The sequence below is a fragment of the Neopsephotus bourkii genome, unplaced genomic scaffold (assembly GCF_033783945.1).
Source record: "Neopsephotus bourkii isolate Nb327-2 ecotype Australia unplaced genomic scaffold, CSIRO-AGI_Nbou_v1 NB_795, whole genome shotgun sequence".
NCBI classification, from domain to species: domain Eukaryota; kingdom Metazoa; phylum Chordata; class Aves; order Psittaciformes; family Psittacidae; genus Neopsephotus; species Neopsephotus bourkii.
In genome coordinates, this window is record NW_026901291.1 from 2,244,752 (window position 1) to 2,258,481 (window position 13,730).

The following is a 13,730-nucleotide window of genomic DNA, read 5'->3' on the forward strand; positions in this document are numbered from 1 at the left end:
GGAAAGAGACATTCCTAGAAGCTGCTGTGTGTTCTTAGAAACTGACCTTGTGAATTTTCCATTTTTAAATCTTGGGTTTTTTTCCAGAATGCAAATATAAAAGGAAAGGGTTCTTTGGGGGCTTTTTTTTTTTTTTTTTTTTCCTTAGTTTCCAGTGAGTTAACAAGTTTTAATAGGTCTGATTCTTCCACATTCTGTTGTTCAAGCCCAGGGACAGCAGTGAAATTGTCTAGGATGAACAAGAGAACCCCGTTTGAAATAGTATTCTGGAGGTAAAGTTAGGCCAGGTTTTAAATGTAGCCATTTTTGTCTACTCATGTGTTCCTGATCCCCAGAACAGACAATTGGGAGATTACCAAGGTTCAGGAGAACTCAGGAGGTTTCAGGAGGAATGTGCTTCATGCAAAATGGACCTGTTTCTCTTCTTGCCAAGGCATTGCTCAATGATGCTATGTTGGTTTTTTAAATCCAAATATGACTCTACATACATAGAATCAACATGAATTTTCATGTATTATTTAGGCATCTTCTGACCTTTTTTTTAAAGTCTCCTGTCCAGAATACACAGAAACTGCTACTGTTTTATGGTATTGCTTATGATATGATCTGTTCTTTCCAATATATTGCACATATTAGAATTCATTGAATCTGCATTAGTTTTTAAGATGCTTTAAGAAATATCTCCAATTGTGGTCCCAGATAAAAGCAGTCCCACAGCATGGGATAGAGCCTTAGAGGATCAGCTCCTGTTATTTCACACACTTTTTCATAAAGAGACAGGAGTTGGTGGCACCCATTACAGGTTTTATTGAGCAGGGAGATGTTACATTGCGCAAGTAGCCAAAATCACAGAGAAACAGAGGGCTCTGAATGCAGCAATAAGTTCACTTAGGAAGACAGATCCATTTTGCATAGCTATTTCTGTGACAGAAGCTATATTTAGACATACATTGAGGGATATGGGTATAGTCTTACTCTCCTGAGCAGTGAGGTATCTGAGTAGGCTGTATCTAGTTATTAGCGCCTTCTGGAGCCATAGATGTGTACAGTCATATGAGGCAATTACAACTAGCACAGTTTTCTGTCCTACGTATTAAGGACTCAATTTTACATACCCTTTTTAACAAGTGGAAAAAATAAGGGAGTTGAATAGCTTCCAGCATCTTGATATTTCTGGGGTTCTTGATAATGAGTGTTCCTATCGTGATTATTATCCTGTTTGTATGCAAAGCAAGGGCTGTGTTGTCAAAAAGTCTTTCTCTACATTTTGTATGTAGTGAAACTAATATAATAATAAAGCCTGAAAAATCCAGGAGGTATGAGACCAAACAGCAGTTTCTTTTGAATGAATAATCACAGTTGGGCCGGTTATTCATAGGCTTGGCACTGATGGGCTGATATGGCAAGCACATTAACAGCAAACAGAAGGAGCTAAATTGGCTAAAGGTTTCTGAATGGGGATGACTTTTCTGTTATATATGTGAGAGAGGTTCCAAGAATAAAAAATGTGCCCTTTTTCAGCCTGGGGACTGCTGTAAGCAGGGCTGGTTGTAATTAATCTTTTATATGATGACTTGTATATTTCCCTGCTGTCAATGTGCTTAAGCTGTCCTGCTGTAAATTACAGTGATGCAGAGAAAATTAATCATATCGGACTAAGGAGAACACCAGAAAAACCCTCTGATGATATGTTTTGGAGCTTATTCTCCTCTGCAATATGAACAAAGAAGTTCCACTCATAATTCCTGTGGCCTGTGTCTGGAAAGCTTACAATTCAGTAGCAAAACACTGCTGGCCAGAATTCTGCAGAACTGGAGAGGAAATGCTGAACCTACACATATCCATGGTCTGAAAAAATTAGGGCATAGATTCACTATGTTAATGAGAGAGAGAGAGAAAGGAGAAGGCATTCTTTGTATCTGATTGTGTCAGCAATGCCCTAGCTCTCCGCTTTGCTGTAATTTTTGCAGATGCTGCAAGAATAATTAGGTTCAGTTTACAATATCCTGCTTGTTTTCATGTCATCTGGGGAATAAACTAACAGTAAAAGGGAAAAAATGTACAAGTATTTTTTATTACACTTTATTAGTCCCTCTTGCAACATTGATGGAGTTGTTTTAACTTGTCTCTCCTCACCTCTGGGCCCAGTTTTCACTTGAGTCGAGACAAGAGTGTTCAGCCTCTTGTAAGGCTGCCTCCCTGGGTCCTTTAAATGTGCAGTATAAGCTGTCATCTTCTTTTTATTTTTAAGTGGAGGTGGGATGTCTTCTGTTTTTCAGAAACTGAAGAGATGGCCCTGGGATCAAACTGTGTGTTTTGGTACCAGTGTAAATGAGGAGCTCCTAAGAAATGTGAAGCAGGTGTTCTTGGAACTTTGTCCTGCAAAAAGCCAAATCACTTCCCTTCATTTCCAAATGAATATCCTGCCAACTAAATTACTAGCATTTCAGCTGCTTTCTTAGAAGATAAATGCATGACTTGATTCTACTTTACAGTACATGACAAAGTCCCCAAGGGAAATAGAAGGGTTCCAACAGCAGCTTTTAGTGCTGGGCATGTTAAGCAGAGTCAGACAACTCGTCTGAAGCTATCAAAGAACACAGGTGGATTTTTTTATTTTTTATTTTTTCATTAGGGCAAACTTAAACTTTTATCTGATTTATTTATTAAAATACCTTCACTTTCTACATTATATTCCATTACATATTGTTGACTTATGCAATTTGCTGAAAGGCTGGGAACTAGCAGGCTTAGCAGCTTTTATGTGCTGCAGTCTACCTACCTTATTCTTTTTCTAGAAGGATTTTTAACAGTATGAGGAAATAACTCACTGCTTCTTATTACTTGGCAATGTTTCTGCTTGAGAACAATACTTACGTGTGTTTTGGTCATTGCCAGGTCATGAAAGTCCTTCTGGAAGTCGTTGTGTGATTTCAGAGTTTATCCGACCCCTTCAAATATCTGGAGACAAACCAGAACAATTGTCTGTCAAACCTACATTCCTGTCCAAGTCAAGATCTGGTACCCCAAGATGCAGATTTGATTCAGACGTGAGTCTTTGTCCTTTAAAATTTGTTACTGAAAATATATGTTATGGGGCCAAGACTTCTCCACTCCAGGGGACCAGTGCAGGTTGGTCCACCTGCTTTTAGAAGGTCAAGACATGAATGGTCTCATTTTCTGAGACAGCTTGGTTACCATGGGAATTGACTTGGTTAACCAGTGGGAATTAATCTGGTATTTTCAAAGAAGTCTTAGCTGATACCCTAGTTACACAACATTAAAAAATGGGTGTGAGAGAGCCTTGAGATTCTGTGGAAACCTCAGCCTCCAGTGATGCATTCACTGTTGTACTGCTTCTGTGCGTAGTAAGTCAGCATTTCTGTTTGTGTTTCTTTTGGTGTATGTCTGTGTTATGCAGCTTTATTATTATTTTATCTGCCAAAAGGTGTGATTTTGATACAGCCTGGACAGGTGAAAGAGAAATTCCATGCAGTGCCCTGTCCAGGCAGGTATGCTGTGACAGTGAAGTAGCTCATTCTGCAGGACATCTTTCTAGCAGTCTCCTAAACTGATATTGAGCCTGTAACCTGGAATTGAAAATTGCAGGATGTGGGCAGACAGCTATAAGGAAGTGATCTTCAGATTTTGCTCTCTACCCTGCTGTCTAAATCCCATTCTTATTCATTATGGAAGTAAATAAATTGAAACTGTGTGCATACTTTATATTCATTGCCACTGAACCTGTGGAAGTTGGTAAAATGTTTTAAAATGGATCACAAGCCTGAGTATGGTGCAGGATATTCTTGTACAGTAGGAATTCCATGGGCATATGTAAGGAGAATCCACAAATAAATATATGTGTATATTTATGTGTAGCAGCATAGCTGAGAAGTGGGAACATTCACTGCTTTTCGAAGAGGCCACAGAAAAAGCACCCTGAAGTAGTCAAACCAGAAAAAACAGCTTAACAACGTGACTTAGGGAGGCAAAACTAACAACAAGAAATAGAAGTGCACATCAAGTTTAACTCCCTCTTTCTATTTTGGGTTATCTCACAGAGAATGTCAAGCCCTCTTGCAGAATTGTTCATCGTGTGTCTTCTAGAGTGTAATTATGTGATACATACTTACATTATGCAAGCTCATAGAAATTAAGCTTCATTCTTTCAGGGATACCCAGGACCCAGGAAGAGTGTATGAATAAAACCCAAAAATGGTGCATAATGCTGTGAAGTGTGAAATAAAAGCAATTAACACTGTGAAAATACATCTGCAACTTCCCTGATTGTTACTAGTAACAGAGTCTTCTAGAATAAGCATTATCAGGTTAGGTAGGAGCTTTGTGACATGCCTGTAAAAACTTTTCAGAATGATAACACTTGAAAATGTCTTCATTCCCAAATGCTACACAGGGGGGAGTACCTGTTAGCTGACTTACTGTCTCACCACTGGAAGTGCAGTGTTGGCAGAATAACCCAACAGGATTGAGTGACTTGACTCAGTAATTTTCTGGTGCACTTTTCTTCCGCAGAAAACCAGGCAGGGACCAGTTTAGGCCTGAAAGTTACAGTTCAATATTCACATTTTCCTGATCATAAAATTATGTTCAGTTTTTCTCTTATTTGATCCCACTGTTAAAACTAGTATTTCTATCTTGAAGTTCTCTCAAGCTCAGGTGAAAAGTTGTTCATTTTTCCTGAAAGAGTTCACAGCATACTGTAAAATGAGGAAAGTGCGTCTCTCTGTAAAAACTCTACTAGGCTCAAAGCGTAACAGAAAGCATTGCTGTTTTACCTAGAGATCCCTGGCACAGAGCTAGAATAGGTGGAGTCTGTGTTGATTCAGCATTACAGTTTAATCTCCAGGGTTTGTAGACTGGATTTATAATGGAATAAATGTGTGGCCTTGCAGAATTGAATTAAATGTGATGGTAAATTCAGAGGAAATACATTACTTCTTTCAGTTAGGGGAAAGATGGAATTCAGCAGATGCTGCTGAGGATTGGACTGCCAAGGGGGTTATATCTTACATGATTCTCATGTTTCGAGATGTTTGGAAGTTGACACTTGCACCAGCTCTAAACTCAGCCTTTGTCTTAAGTACTTAGTCACTGGTATGAGGTTTCTACTATGACTTCTGATGAAAACATTAGGGTTATCACCCTAGATTGTCCATGTGATCATGTTGCTGTATTATGCCTGGAAACACTAGGCATACCACTTACAACAGGTCATCTTGAAATAACTGAGTTTACTATATTTTAATGAAGACTTTAGTAAAAACTTAGAAGGGTTAGGTGGTCAGTAAGACTGGTATGGTAAAAACATGTCTTTAGTTGGCAGCATGAAAGGAATGGTGTGGTCAGCATCACATCTCCTTCAGCCATTTCCACTGACCAATTTAGCAAGCTTTTGAGGAAAACCACCATCCATTCTTAGGCAGTGGTCTGACTCTCTAGCAAGATGTCAAGGAATTAGCTCTATTTCTTTGCCCTGTTAGAATTTGACTTGCAGTTCCTTTGTAGCCTAAGCTCTTCCAAGTAAAATTAACCCTGTTATAACAGAATTTATTTATTCTTAAATGTTGCATGTTTGCTGTGTGATTTCTATCACCCATCAGGAAAACAGTGCTTTTTGAAATACCGTTGTATTTTTTTTTGTTGTCTTTACAGATGGATAATGATCAGAATTCCAATACCTCAAAGCAGAGATATTCTGGGAAAGTCCATCTTTGCATTGCCCGATATAGGTACACCCCCCCCCCCCCCAGCTCATTACTTCTATAATACATGTTTGTAATATTCAGTGTTTGGTTTTGCTTCGCTTTTATTCATGCACTAAATTACTACCAGGAACCAGTGTTATGCATGACAGACCCCTTTCCTGTTTGCAGTGGCTGCACAATACTGCCATTTCCATGTGCTTTTATTGTCAGAGAAAGTTTAGCATGGCATGCCTCTTTTAGCCACTCCTGTATTTCTACCCTTCAAGGTCTAAATGAGATGAGGTGTACTTCCTCCTTCATGAAGGATGTCTCAATCTGTTCTTACAGATTTTTTTTCATCAGTGCACGAAAGATTTGAAATTTCCTCTTATCTTTTTTTGCCCATTAAAATTTCAGATATGAAGTACTGTGACAATAAAATTTTCTGTGACTTAACAATTTCTTTCCAGATGGATATGGATTTTAAAACTTTGTAAGAAGTTTTTCTCTATGAGTACCTTGTTTTAGGTGTAAACTCCCTGGTTTTGTCTCTATTAAACTTGTTTCTGTTGAAGTTAAACTTGTATAAAAGACTGTCTGATAGATGGAATATGGGTACAGAAAAAGACCTCCACAACAGAGTGCTTTAATTCACTTTAAAAAAAGAAAATACTATGGCCAGTGTATTCCAAGAGTCCCAACTGAGAAACGTGTGAGTAAATTCTATAGAAGAAGATGTGCTTTTAAGTGTGGAGCACTTCAGCAAATAGGTCGTTTCATGGCAGCCTGTTGGTACGCTTGCAGTTCACAACAAACTGACCTAGACTGAGCTCAGAATGTATGTTTCAGAAGGGAAAGAAGCAAAAAGATTGAACTGAGGAATTACCATGCTGTGTAGGCCTAGAACTATACATCTTTTTCTGATTAATACGCAGTTGTGTGGTAGTTGTGGTGGTTGTAAGTGAACACACATTTTCCATCTGTATTCCATTGCAGTTATAACCCTTTTGATGGACCAAATGAAAATCCAGAAGCAGAGCTCCCCCTTACGGCAGGAAAGTACCTGTATGTGTATGGAGATATGGATGAAGATGGTTTTTATGAAGGTACTTTTTTTCAATCTGTGAATTCATGCTAATTCATGCAGATTGAAAGCAGTTCATCTGTCAAACACACTCCTGATTCCTTCCTTCATCTACTACCAAATAAGTTGCTAAAATTATTCCATCATCATTGTGTCAATTAACAGAGTTTCTGCACCAGCAAAGCCGCTCCTTGCAGGCAAAGCTAATTATAAGATATTTTATGTTGTCAGCTTTTCCTACTGGCAAGCTTTAAGTCGACAAGAAAGCTTACCGGCATTTCTGGGTTTTGCCTCACTGAGCCTTTCTATTCTGAAACTGTGAACGTTGTTTATATGCAGTTTTCACTTATATCTTCTTCCTTATCTTGTCTCTTGCAAGGCATTGACATGTAAAAGGTATGCTCCTTTTTAACGGCGTTGTTCTTTCTTACCAGGGGAACTTCTAGATGGACAAAGAGGACTAGTCCCTTCAAACTTTGTGGATTTTGTTCAAGACAACGAGACCCGATTATCAAGCACATTAAGCAGTGAACAAGATCAGAATTTTATCAACCATTCTGGTCCTGTTTTGGAAGGAGATCTCTTGGAGATAAGTCCACCAAGTCATGTAGACTCTAGTGTAATCAGCAATGGTGCAGGGACTCTGGATGTGAACATTGATGAAATTGGAGAAGACATTGTGCCTTATCCTAGAAAAATCACCCTTATTAAACAACTAGCCAAAAGTGTCATTGTGGGCTGGGAGCCACCGGTAGTGCCACCCGGATGGGGAACCATTAGCAGCTACAATGTTCTGGTTGACAAAGAAGTACGGATGAACGTAACCTTGGGAAGCAGAACAAAAGCTCTTATAGAGAAGCTTAATATTTCTACTTGTACATACAGAATATCAATTCAGAGCATCACAAACAAGGGTAACTCAGATGAACTGCAGTGCACTTTGTTAGTTGGGAAGGATGTCATAGTGGCCCCCTCTAATCTTAAAGTGGACAACATAACCCAGATTTCTGCTGAGCTGTCCTGGCTCCCTACAAATAGTAATTACAGTCATGTGATCTTTCTAAATGAAGAAGAATTTGACATTGTCAAGGCTGCTAGCTACAAGTATCATTTTTTTAATTTGAAGCCCAATATGGCCTACAAGGTGAAGGTCATGGCAAAGCCCCATCAGATGCCCTGGCAGCTTCCCCTGGAACAGCGAGAAAAAAAGGAGGCCTTTGTGGAATTTTCTACGTTGCCAGCAGGTTTGATATTTTCCTCCCTACCCAAAAACGCTTGTTATGTTTCTCTGAAAATACTAAATAATTTAACATTTAGCTTTATGTCACTTTCGTGAGCAGACTGGGGATTAACAGTTTGCTTTATGGCATCTAAAACTAATTCTGTCCTGTGTTACTCTCTTCTTTGTTCTGACTGGAACATTTTGGGGAGATAACTAGGGAAAGCCATGCTTACCATCATCACAGATTGCACAGTTTGTCAGGGTAATCTCCATTTGTATTTAGTATGTCCAGGTATAGTATTTCTAGTAGTAATTTATTTTCATTGGTATGAACAACACTGGGAAAAATACAGTTATTACTTGTGACACATTATTTGAGTGTTGTTTGTATGTCTTAAAGCACTTTTTACTGAAAATGAACACAGACATCTTAGAGAAGCAACAGTCATTTAGGGGATGCAAATGCGTTTTGATTGTTAAGTTGCAATCACATTGTACAATTTGAATTTGTAAAGATAGCAAATTGGCTGTGTTTTGGAAAGTGCTTTCACATTAGGAATGTTGATAAGTGTTAACAGTCCTTTCCCAGTGTTTAAGAACAGTGAAGTAATGTTGAAAACTAGAGCAGAAATAATGTAATGCAATTTAAAGGATAATCTCACAATTTTGGGGGTGTACCTGAAAAATTTGATCATCTCTCTTTATAAATCTATCTCACCAAGGTCATCTAATCAAGGGCAAGTAGAAGACTGTATATATTCAGACTTTCAAAGCACTGAATGTCTCTGAAGCAGGGATAGTCAAATACAAGTGACTCCTGGCAAGTGAAATTTCAACAGCATGTACCATGCTATGGCTTAATTGACTCCCTGCTGAGATTTGATTCTAGAAAAGGGACAGGAATTAGTTCTGGTCTCTTCCTTGGCTTGCGTGACTTATGTGTAAGGAGACATGCAGGAGCGTGATGCTGGTTGAGTAGAGAGGGAGTTAAGCTTGTATGTCTACTGCTTTTGATGTTGATTTATAGTTCCAGTAAAAATGTTCTCAACTCAGGCATTCACTCTTTTGTCTACAGTCATTTCAGTGAGATAAGTGTAGTGCTATTACAGAATCTGCTTGAAGGGGAGTGTGTTTTAAATTTGTGTTGTGTGGCACTTGGGAGATACTGCCTACATGGTGGCTTGAACTTATTAGCTATGTTGACTTTATTATTTGGGAAAGGAAGGCCTTTCCAGTGATGTTTTTTCAGGGCAAACACTTCCCATGCTGTATCTCCCTCTAGCTGCTGAAGTATGCTAAAGCAATAAATGAGCAAACTCACAGCAACCAAGGTTTGCATTCTTCTGGCTATTACACAGAGATGGTTACAGCTGAACCCTGCTTCTGAAGTTTTAGCATGAAACACTTCTCAAGATTTGACTGTTAAACTAATACAACAGGATGCCTGGAAACCAATGACTATAAATTCAACGATATTTTTACTTTGACTTTCTGTCAAAAGTAGAGCTATTTTTAGTAGGGTAATAATGTCTTTTAAGTATGTATTTCAACACTAACATGTTGCAAATGCCTTAAAAGGTTAGTAGGTGTCTTTTTTTCCCTTCAGTGCAAACACATTGAGTCCAGTCATCCTTTAAACCAGTTTGCTGCTGGTTGAAAAGGTTAAAGTTCTGGCTTGTAGTTCACATGGCACCTTAGCATCAATGGGCTTCTGGCCTGTAAATCATTACTTGGAGTCACACACAGTCCAGAGACTTTTGAAAGTGATTCCTGAGTCTGTAGTGTTCATTCAGTGCAGAGATTTATACCAAAAGGTCATTTGCTGTCAGCTGCAGCAGTTTTCCACCAACAGTGCCACTCCGGGGCCTTTCTCTCCGTCCTTCTGTTAACTTTCTTATTATGGGTACGTAACAGTTATGCAGCCTGGAGGGATAAAAAATAGGTCCATGGCAAGTTGCAAGTACAGACCATCTTGTAAAGAAGTTTAGCTTACTTAATGGCTGTAAGCTGAGGGCCAGTTCCTGGCTCCATAACCTACTGAGCCTATGCTTCTATAAGTGCTTTTGAACCTGTATAGTTACTGTTCTGTTCTTTCATAGGTCCTCCAGCTCCACCTCAAGATGTTACTGTACGGGGTGGGTCCACCCCAGCAACTGTACTGGTATCCTGGAAACCACCAACTCTGACAGCAACAGGGACCTCCCATGGGGCCAATGTTACAGGCTATGGTGTTTATGCAAAAGGTCAACGGGTGAGTTCTCCTTTTGGCGTTATAGTGGCTATCCACATTACGTGAATTTCAACTGACAGGTAAAGGCAACAATAAGCATGTGGCAGCACTTGGATGCGTGCAGGCTTTTCTCAGCTTTCAGTAGAACCTACTGTTGTTTGTGTATTATCTTGCTCATTAGCTGCCTTTCTATAAGCACTTCAACTTTTGGACAAATGGATTGAAAGGGTTAAAGATAACTGGTGCTAACTGGTGTGGGGTGTTCCAGCCTGCTCTGTGTTGGCAGTAATTCTCTCCATGTTAAGACTTGAAAGGCTGTACTTTAGTGGGGTTGGAGGGGAGGGAATTAGGTATCTTCATGCTAATATGTTGCTTGTTTACTTCAGGTGGCAGAGGTGATCTTTCCAACAGCAGAGAACACCTTGGTGGAGCTAATGAGACTAAGGAGTTTGGAAGCCAAGGAAGTTACTGTTCGAACACTCTCTGCACAAGGGGAATCAGTGGATTCTTCTGTTGCTGCCATTCCAGCTGATCTACTGGTGCCTCCAACCCCTCACCCCAGAACTGCTCCCAAATCTAAGCCATTAGCAAGTGCCGGAGCCCCAGAAACCAAAGAAGAACATTTAGGTCCACATTTGAAAATGGATGAGTCATGGGAGCAGACTCGTTCGGCATCCCCTGTTCATGGACACATGCTTGAGCCCCCTGCTCCCAACTTCCACAGCCCGCTCCAGGGGAGGAGGTCTCCATCACCTAACCGAATACTCCCTCAACCTCAAGGCACGCCTGTCCCAAATACTGTTGCAAAAGCCATGGCAAGAGAAGCTGCACAACGAGTTGCAGAAAGCAGTAGGGTAAAGGCAAACTTTTTCTTTCAAAAAGGCTTTTTTTTTTTTAGTCTGGCTTTATTCATTGTGGATTTTTTTCATCATATGCTTTAAGGAACAGCTAATTGTTCCTAAACCCCAAAGAACCGTAGTTTGAGAAGAAGCAGTGTGCTGAAATTCTGTGCCATCTTCCACAAGTATGGCTGTAACCATAAAGGTCAGCTTTTGATTGGCATAGAAAGCCCATAACAGCACTAGAAATGTTGTCTCCAAAAATGCAGAGCCTTAGTTCTGGGCAGGGGGTAGTAATCATCAAAGTTTGTGCTTGGATCCTGCAGGACTCAAAAGGGAGGTTTATGCTTGTGTGAGAAAAGTCAGCCAAGTTCAGAAGTACTTTGAAAGAGACCAAAGCAATAAAGGGCAGTTTAAAAATGGGTCCCTAAATAGACAGCTAGACGACAGTCCTGAGCAGCAGAGTCACTGTGAGAGCTAATCTTTCTGACAGTTCACGAAATGACAATTCACCAAAAAAAAGTCTCATAAGGGAATCTAACCAGCAGACAGAGGCATGCTTGTATGCTAAACCCAGCTGAGTAATTCTGGGTCAGTAAGGTTTGCTAAATACATCTATAGGCATGTGTGTATTTCTTGCTCTTCTTTATAAATAAAGCAGACTGGCATAAATGTAATAGAGGGAGAAAAGGCAATAAGTCTGTTTGGCATTCTGAGGTGAAAGTTGATTTAAAAACCATATAGGGAAAGAATTAAAATACTTCCTCTGGTTTTGAAAATTGCTGACATGAGCTGAACCATATTTAATTACATTAATTTTAGTGATGCTTGAAAGGTTTAATTCAGGGATCTGGACAGAATTTTACAGGTGGATTCACTCTAAATTAAATCAAATAGTGCCAATGATATTTGTCATGTTTAGTGCCCAAAAGTAGAAATCCTTCCCTTGCAGTAGGCTGCTGCAGAAGAAGCTGTGTGTCTTCTTCCTGCCCTTCGTCCAGCTTGTTAGGTGGCTGATGGTTATTGTCATGAGAGTAAGCAGAAGGAATCAAGTAGCTGAGGGTTAGAGTCAGAGCAGAGGAAGAACACATTCTATAGATTCTTTTTGTACAGAGGTAAAAAATGCTGCTGTAGTGACTAGGCTGTCTCCTAAACCTTTGCCAAGGGGAAATTGGCATCTTTGTTAGCAACCTCTGACTGTAGAATACTGAGAACTTTGACATAAGTGGTACAGGGAAGAAGGCTGGCAGCTGATCTGATGCTCACATAAAAGTGTATAATTGTTTATGAGCAAGAGGAATACAACAAGCAAAAAATTCTTGAAAACTGAGGTTACAGTCAGGAAACCAACATTGCTTTAAACCGTGAGTGTGTTTAAATGTTGTGTTCTTGAGTCCTAATGTCTTACATTTGCCGTTTCTTCCACTGATTGCAGGAGCTGGCTGCTTCACAATTCTCTTGTTGCTTTCTAGATGGAGAGGAGGAGTGTTTTTAGTGAAAGGAGTAATGTCGCCCAGTACGCCAACTCAGATGAGGAGGAAGATGGCTATGATTCTCCTAATGTCAAAAGAAGGGGGACTTCAGTTGATGATTTCCTGAAAGGGTCAGAACTTGGAAAGCAAGTAAGTAGCCTGATCTTGTTACTGTCTCAGGTGTCTCATGTGAAACAAGGGCTCAATGAAGTTAAATTCTTTGAAGCCTAAAATGATTAAGCTCTGTTACCTACTAGGAATTTCGTCAAAGCTAGATGTGAAATCTCTGTGGCTGCAAGTATTCTCAGATCTGGTTAGGTTTCAGATTTAGTTTTCATGTAAGGCTGAAAGAATTCCTCATTGCTTTAAAAGACTGTGTCAAGAAATGCACTTTGAGAAATAGAGCTGAAATTATGCCTGGCCAAACAGCTAGAGTGTGTTAAGAGTATAGCTTGATTATTAGACATTTATTTTATAGCTTCACCTACTTGTGTTTTAATTGCTCGTTTCCATCGTTTATGAAAAATGCTCACTTCTACTACTGGGTTTGTTAGGGAAGAAATAATTGGAGAAAATTGGTGAAATCTCATCTATGATGGCCTTCTCCATAAGAAATTATTAGCTGCTAATTTCATTATAATGGCCATGTGCTGCCAGTATCTTCCAGAAGGAACTGCTATTCCATGTGCTGATTCCCTATCTAAAGTCTTTTCTTCATTACTACTTGGGGAGGAAGGAATGCAGTAACTTCTAGACTTCTAGTGCTTCTAGAATACCTGATTGTTCAAAGATTCCCCTGCAATCTGACAGTCAGGTGACTCCATTTGAAAATTCAGGAATACTGAGTTCTGTTCATGGTCTGATTTGTTAAGATGTTTACAGAGGCCACTCCTGTTTGAGAGAATGAAAGCTTCGAGTTTCATTAGCTGGCTGTATCATACAATGATGGTACCATCCTGCAAGAATTAAATGCTGATCAGTTTTAAATTACAATGTGATGCAGCAAACATCTGTGAAGAGCAGGTGATATGAGAATTATCCTAGGGCCTTTGCAGTTTGGTCAGCAAGTGCACTGATGCATGAAGGACCTCATGGTTTAAGAATCAAGGCTAAAACTAGGTTGGGTGCTGTGAGTGCAGACATCGTTTTTTTGTATCACCAATGGGATTAAGATTGGA

The 13,730-nt window shown here is 39.6% G+C and overlaps 1 protein-coding gene across 10 annotated transcripts in view; it reads left to right on the plus strand.

Annotated features, from left to right (window-relative positions):
* The window catches only part of RIMBP2 (RIMS binding protein 2), a 132,074-nt gene that overhangs the window by 99,593 nt on the left and 18,751 nt on the right, over positions 1-13,730 (plus strand). For all 10 annotated transcript variants that reach the window (XR_009725741.1, XM_061355380.1, XM_061355379.1 and 7 more), the window contains 7 exons: positions 2,899-3,050; positions 5,674-5,750; positions 6,702-6,811; positions 7,224-8,033; positions 10,111-10,262; positions 10,628-11,095; positions 12,553-12,702. Coding sequence is in view for 9 of the 10 variants with exons in the window: in XM_061355380.1 (XP_061211364.1) it covers positions 2,899-3,050; positions 5,674-5,750; positions 6,702-6,811; positions 7,224-8,033; positions 10,111-10,262; positions 10,628-11,095; positions 12,553-12,702 (1,919 nt within the window). In the remaining variant the exon portion in view is untranslated. The remainder of the gene's footprint in view (positions 1-2,898; positions 3,051-5,673; positions 5,751-6,701; positions 6,812-7,223; positions 8,034-10,110; positions 10,263-10,627; positions 11,096-12,552; positions 12,703-13,730) is intronic.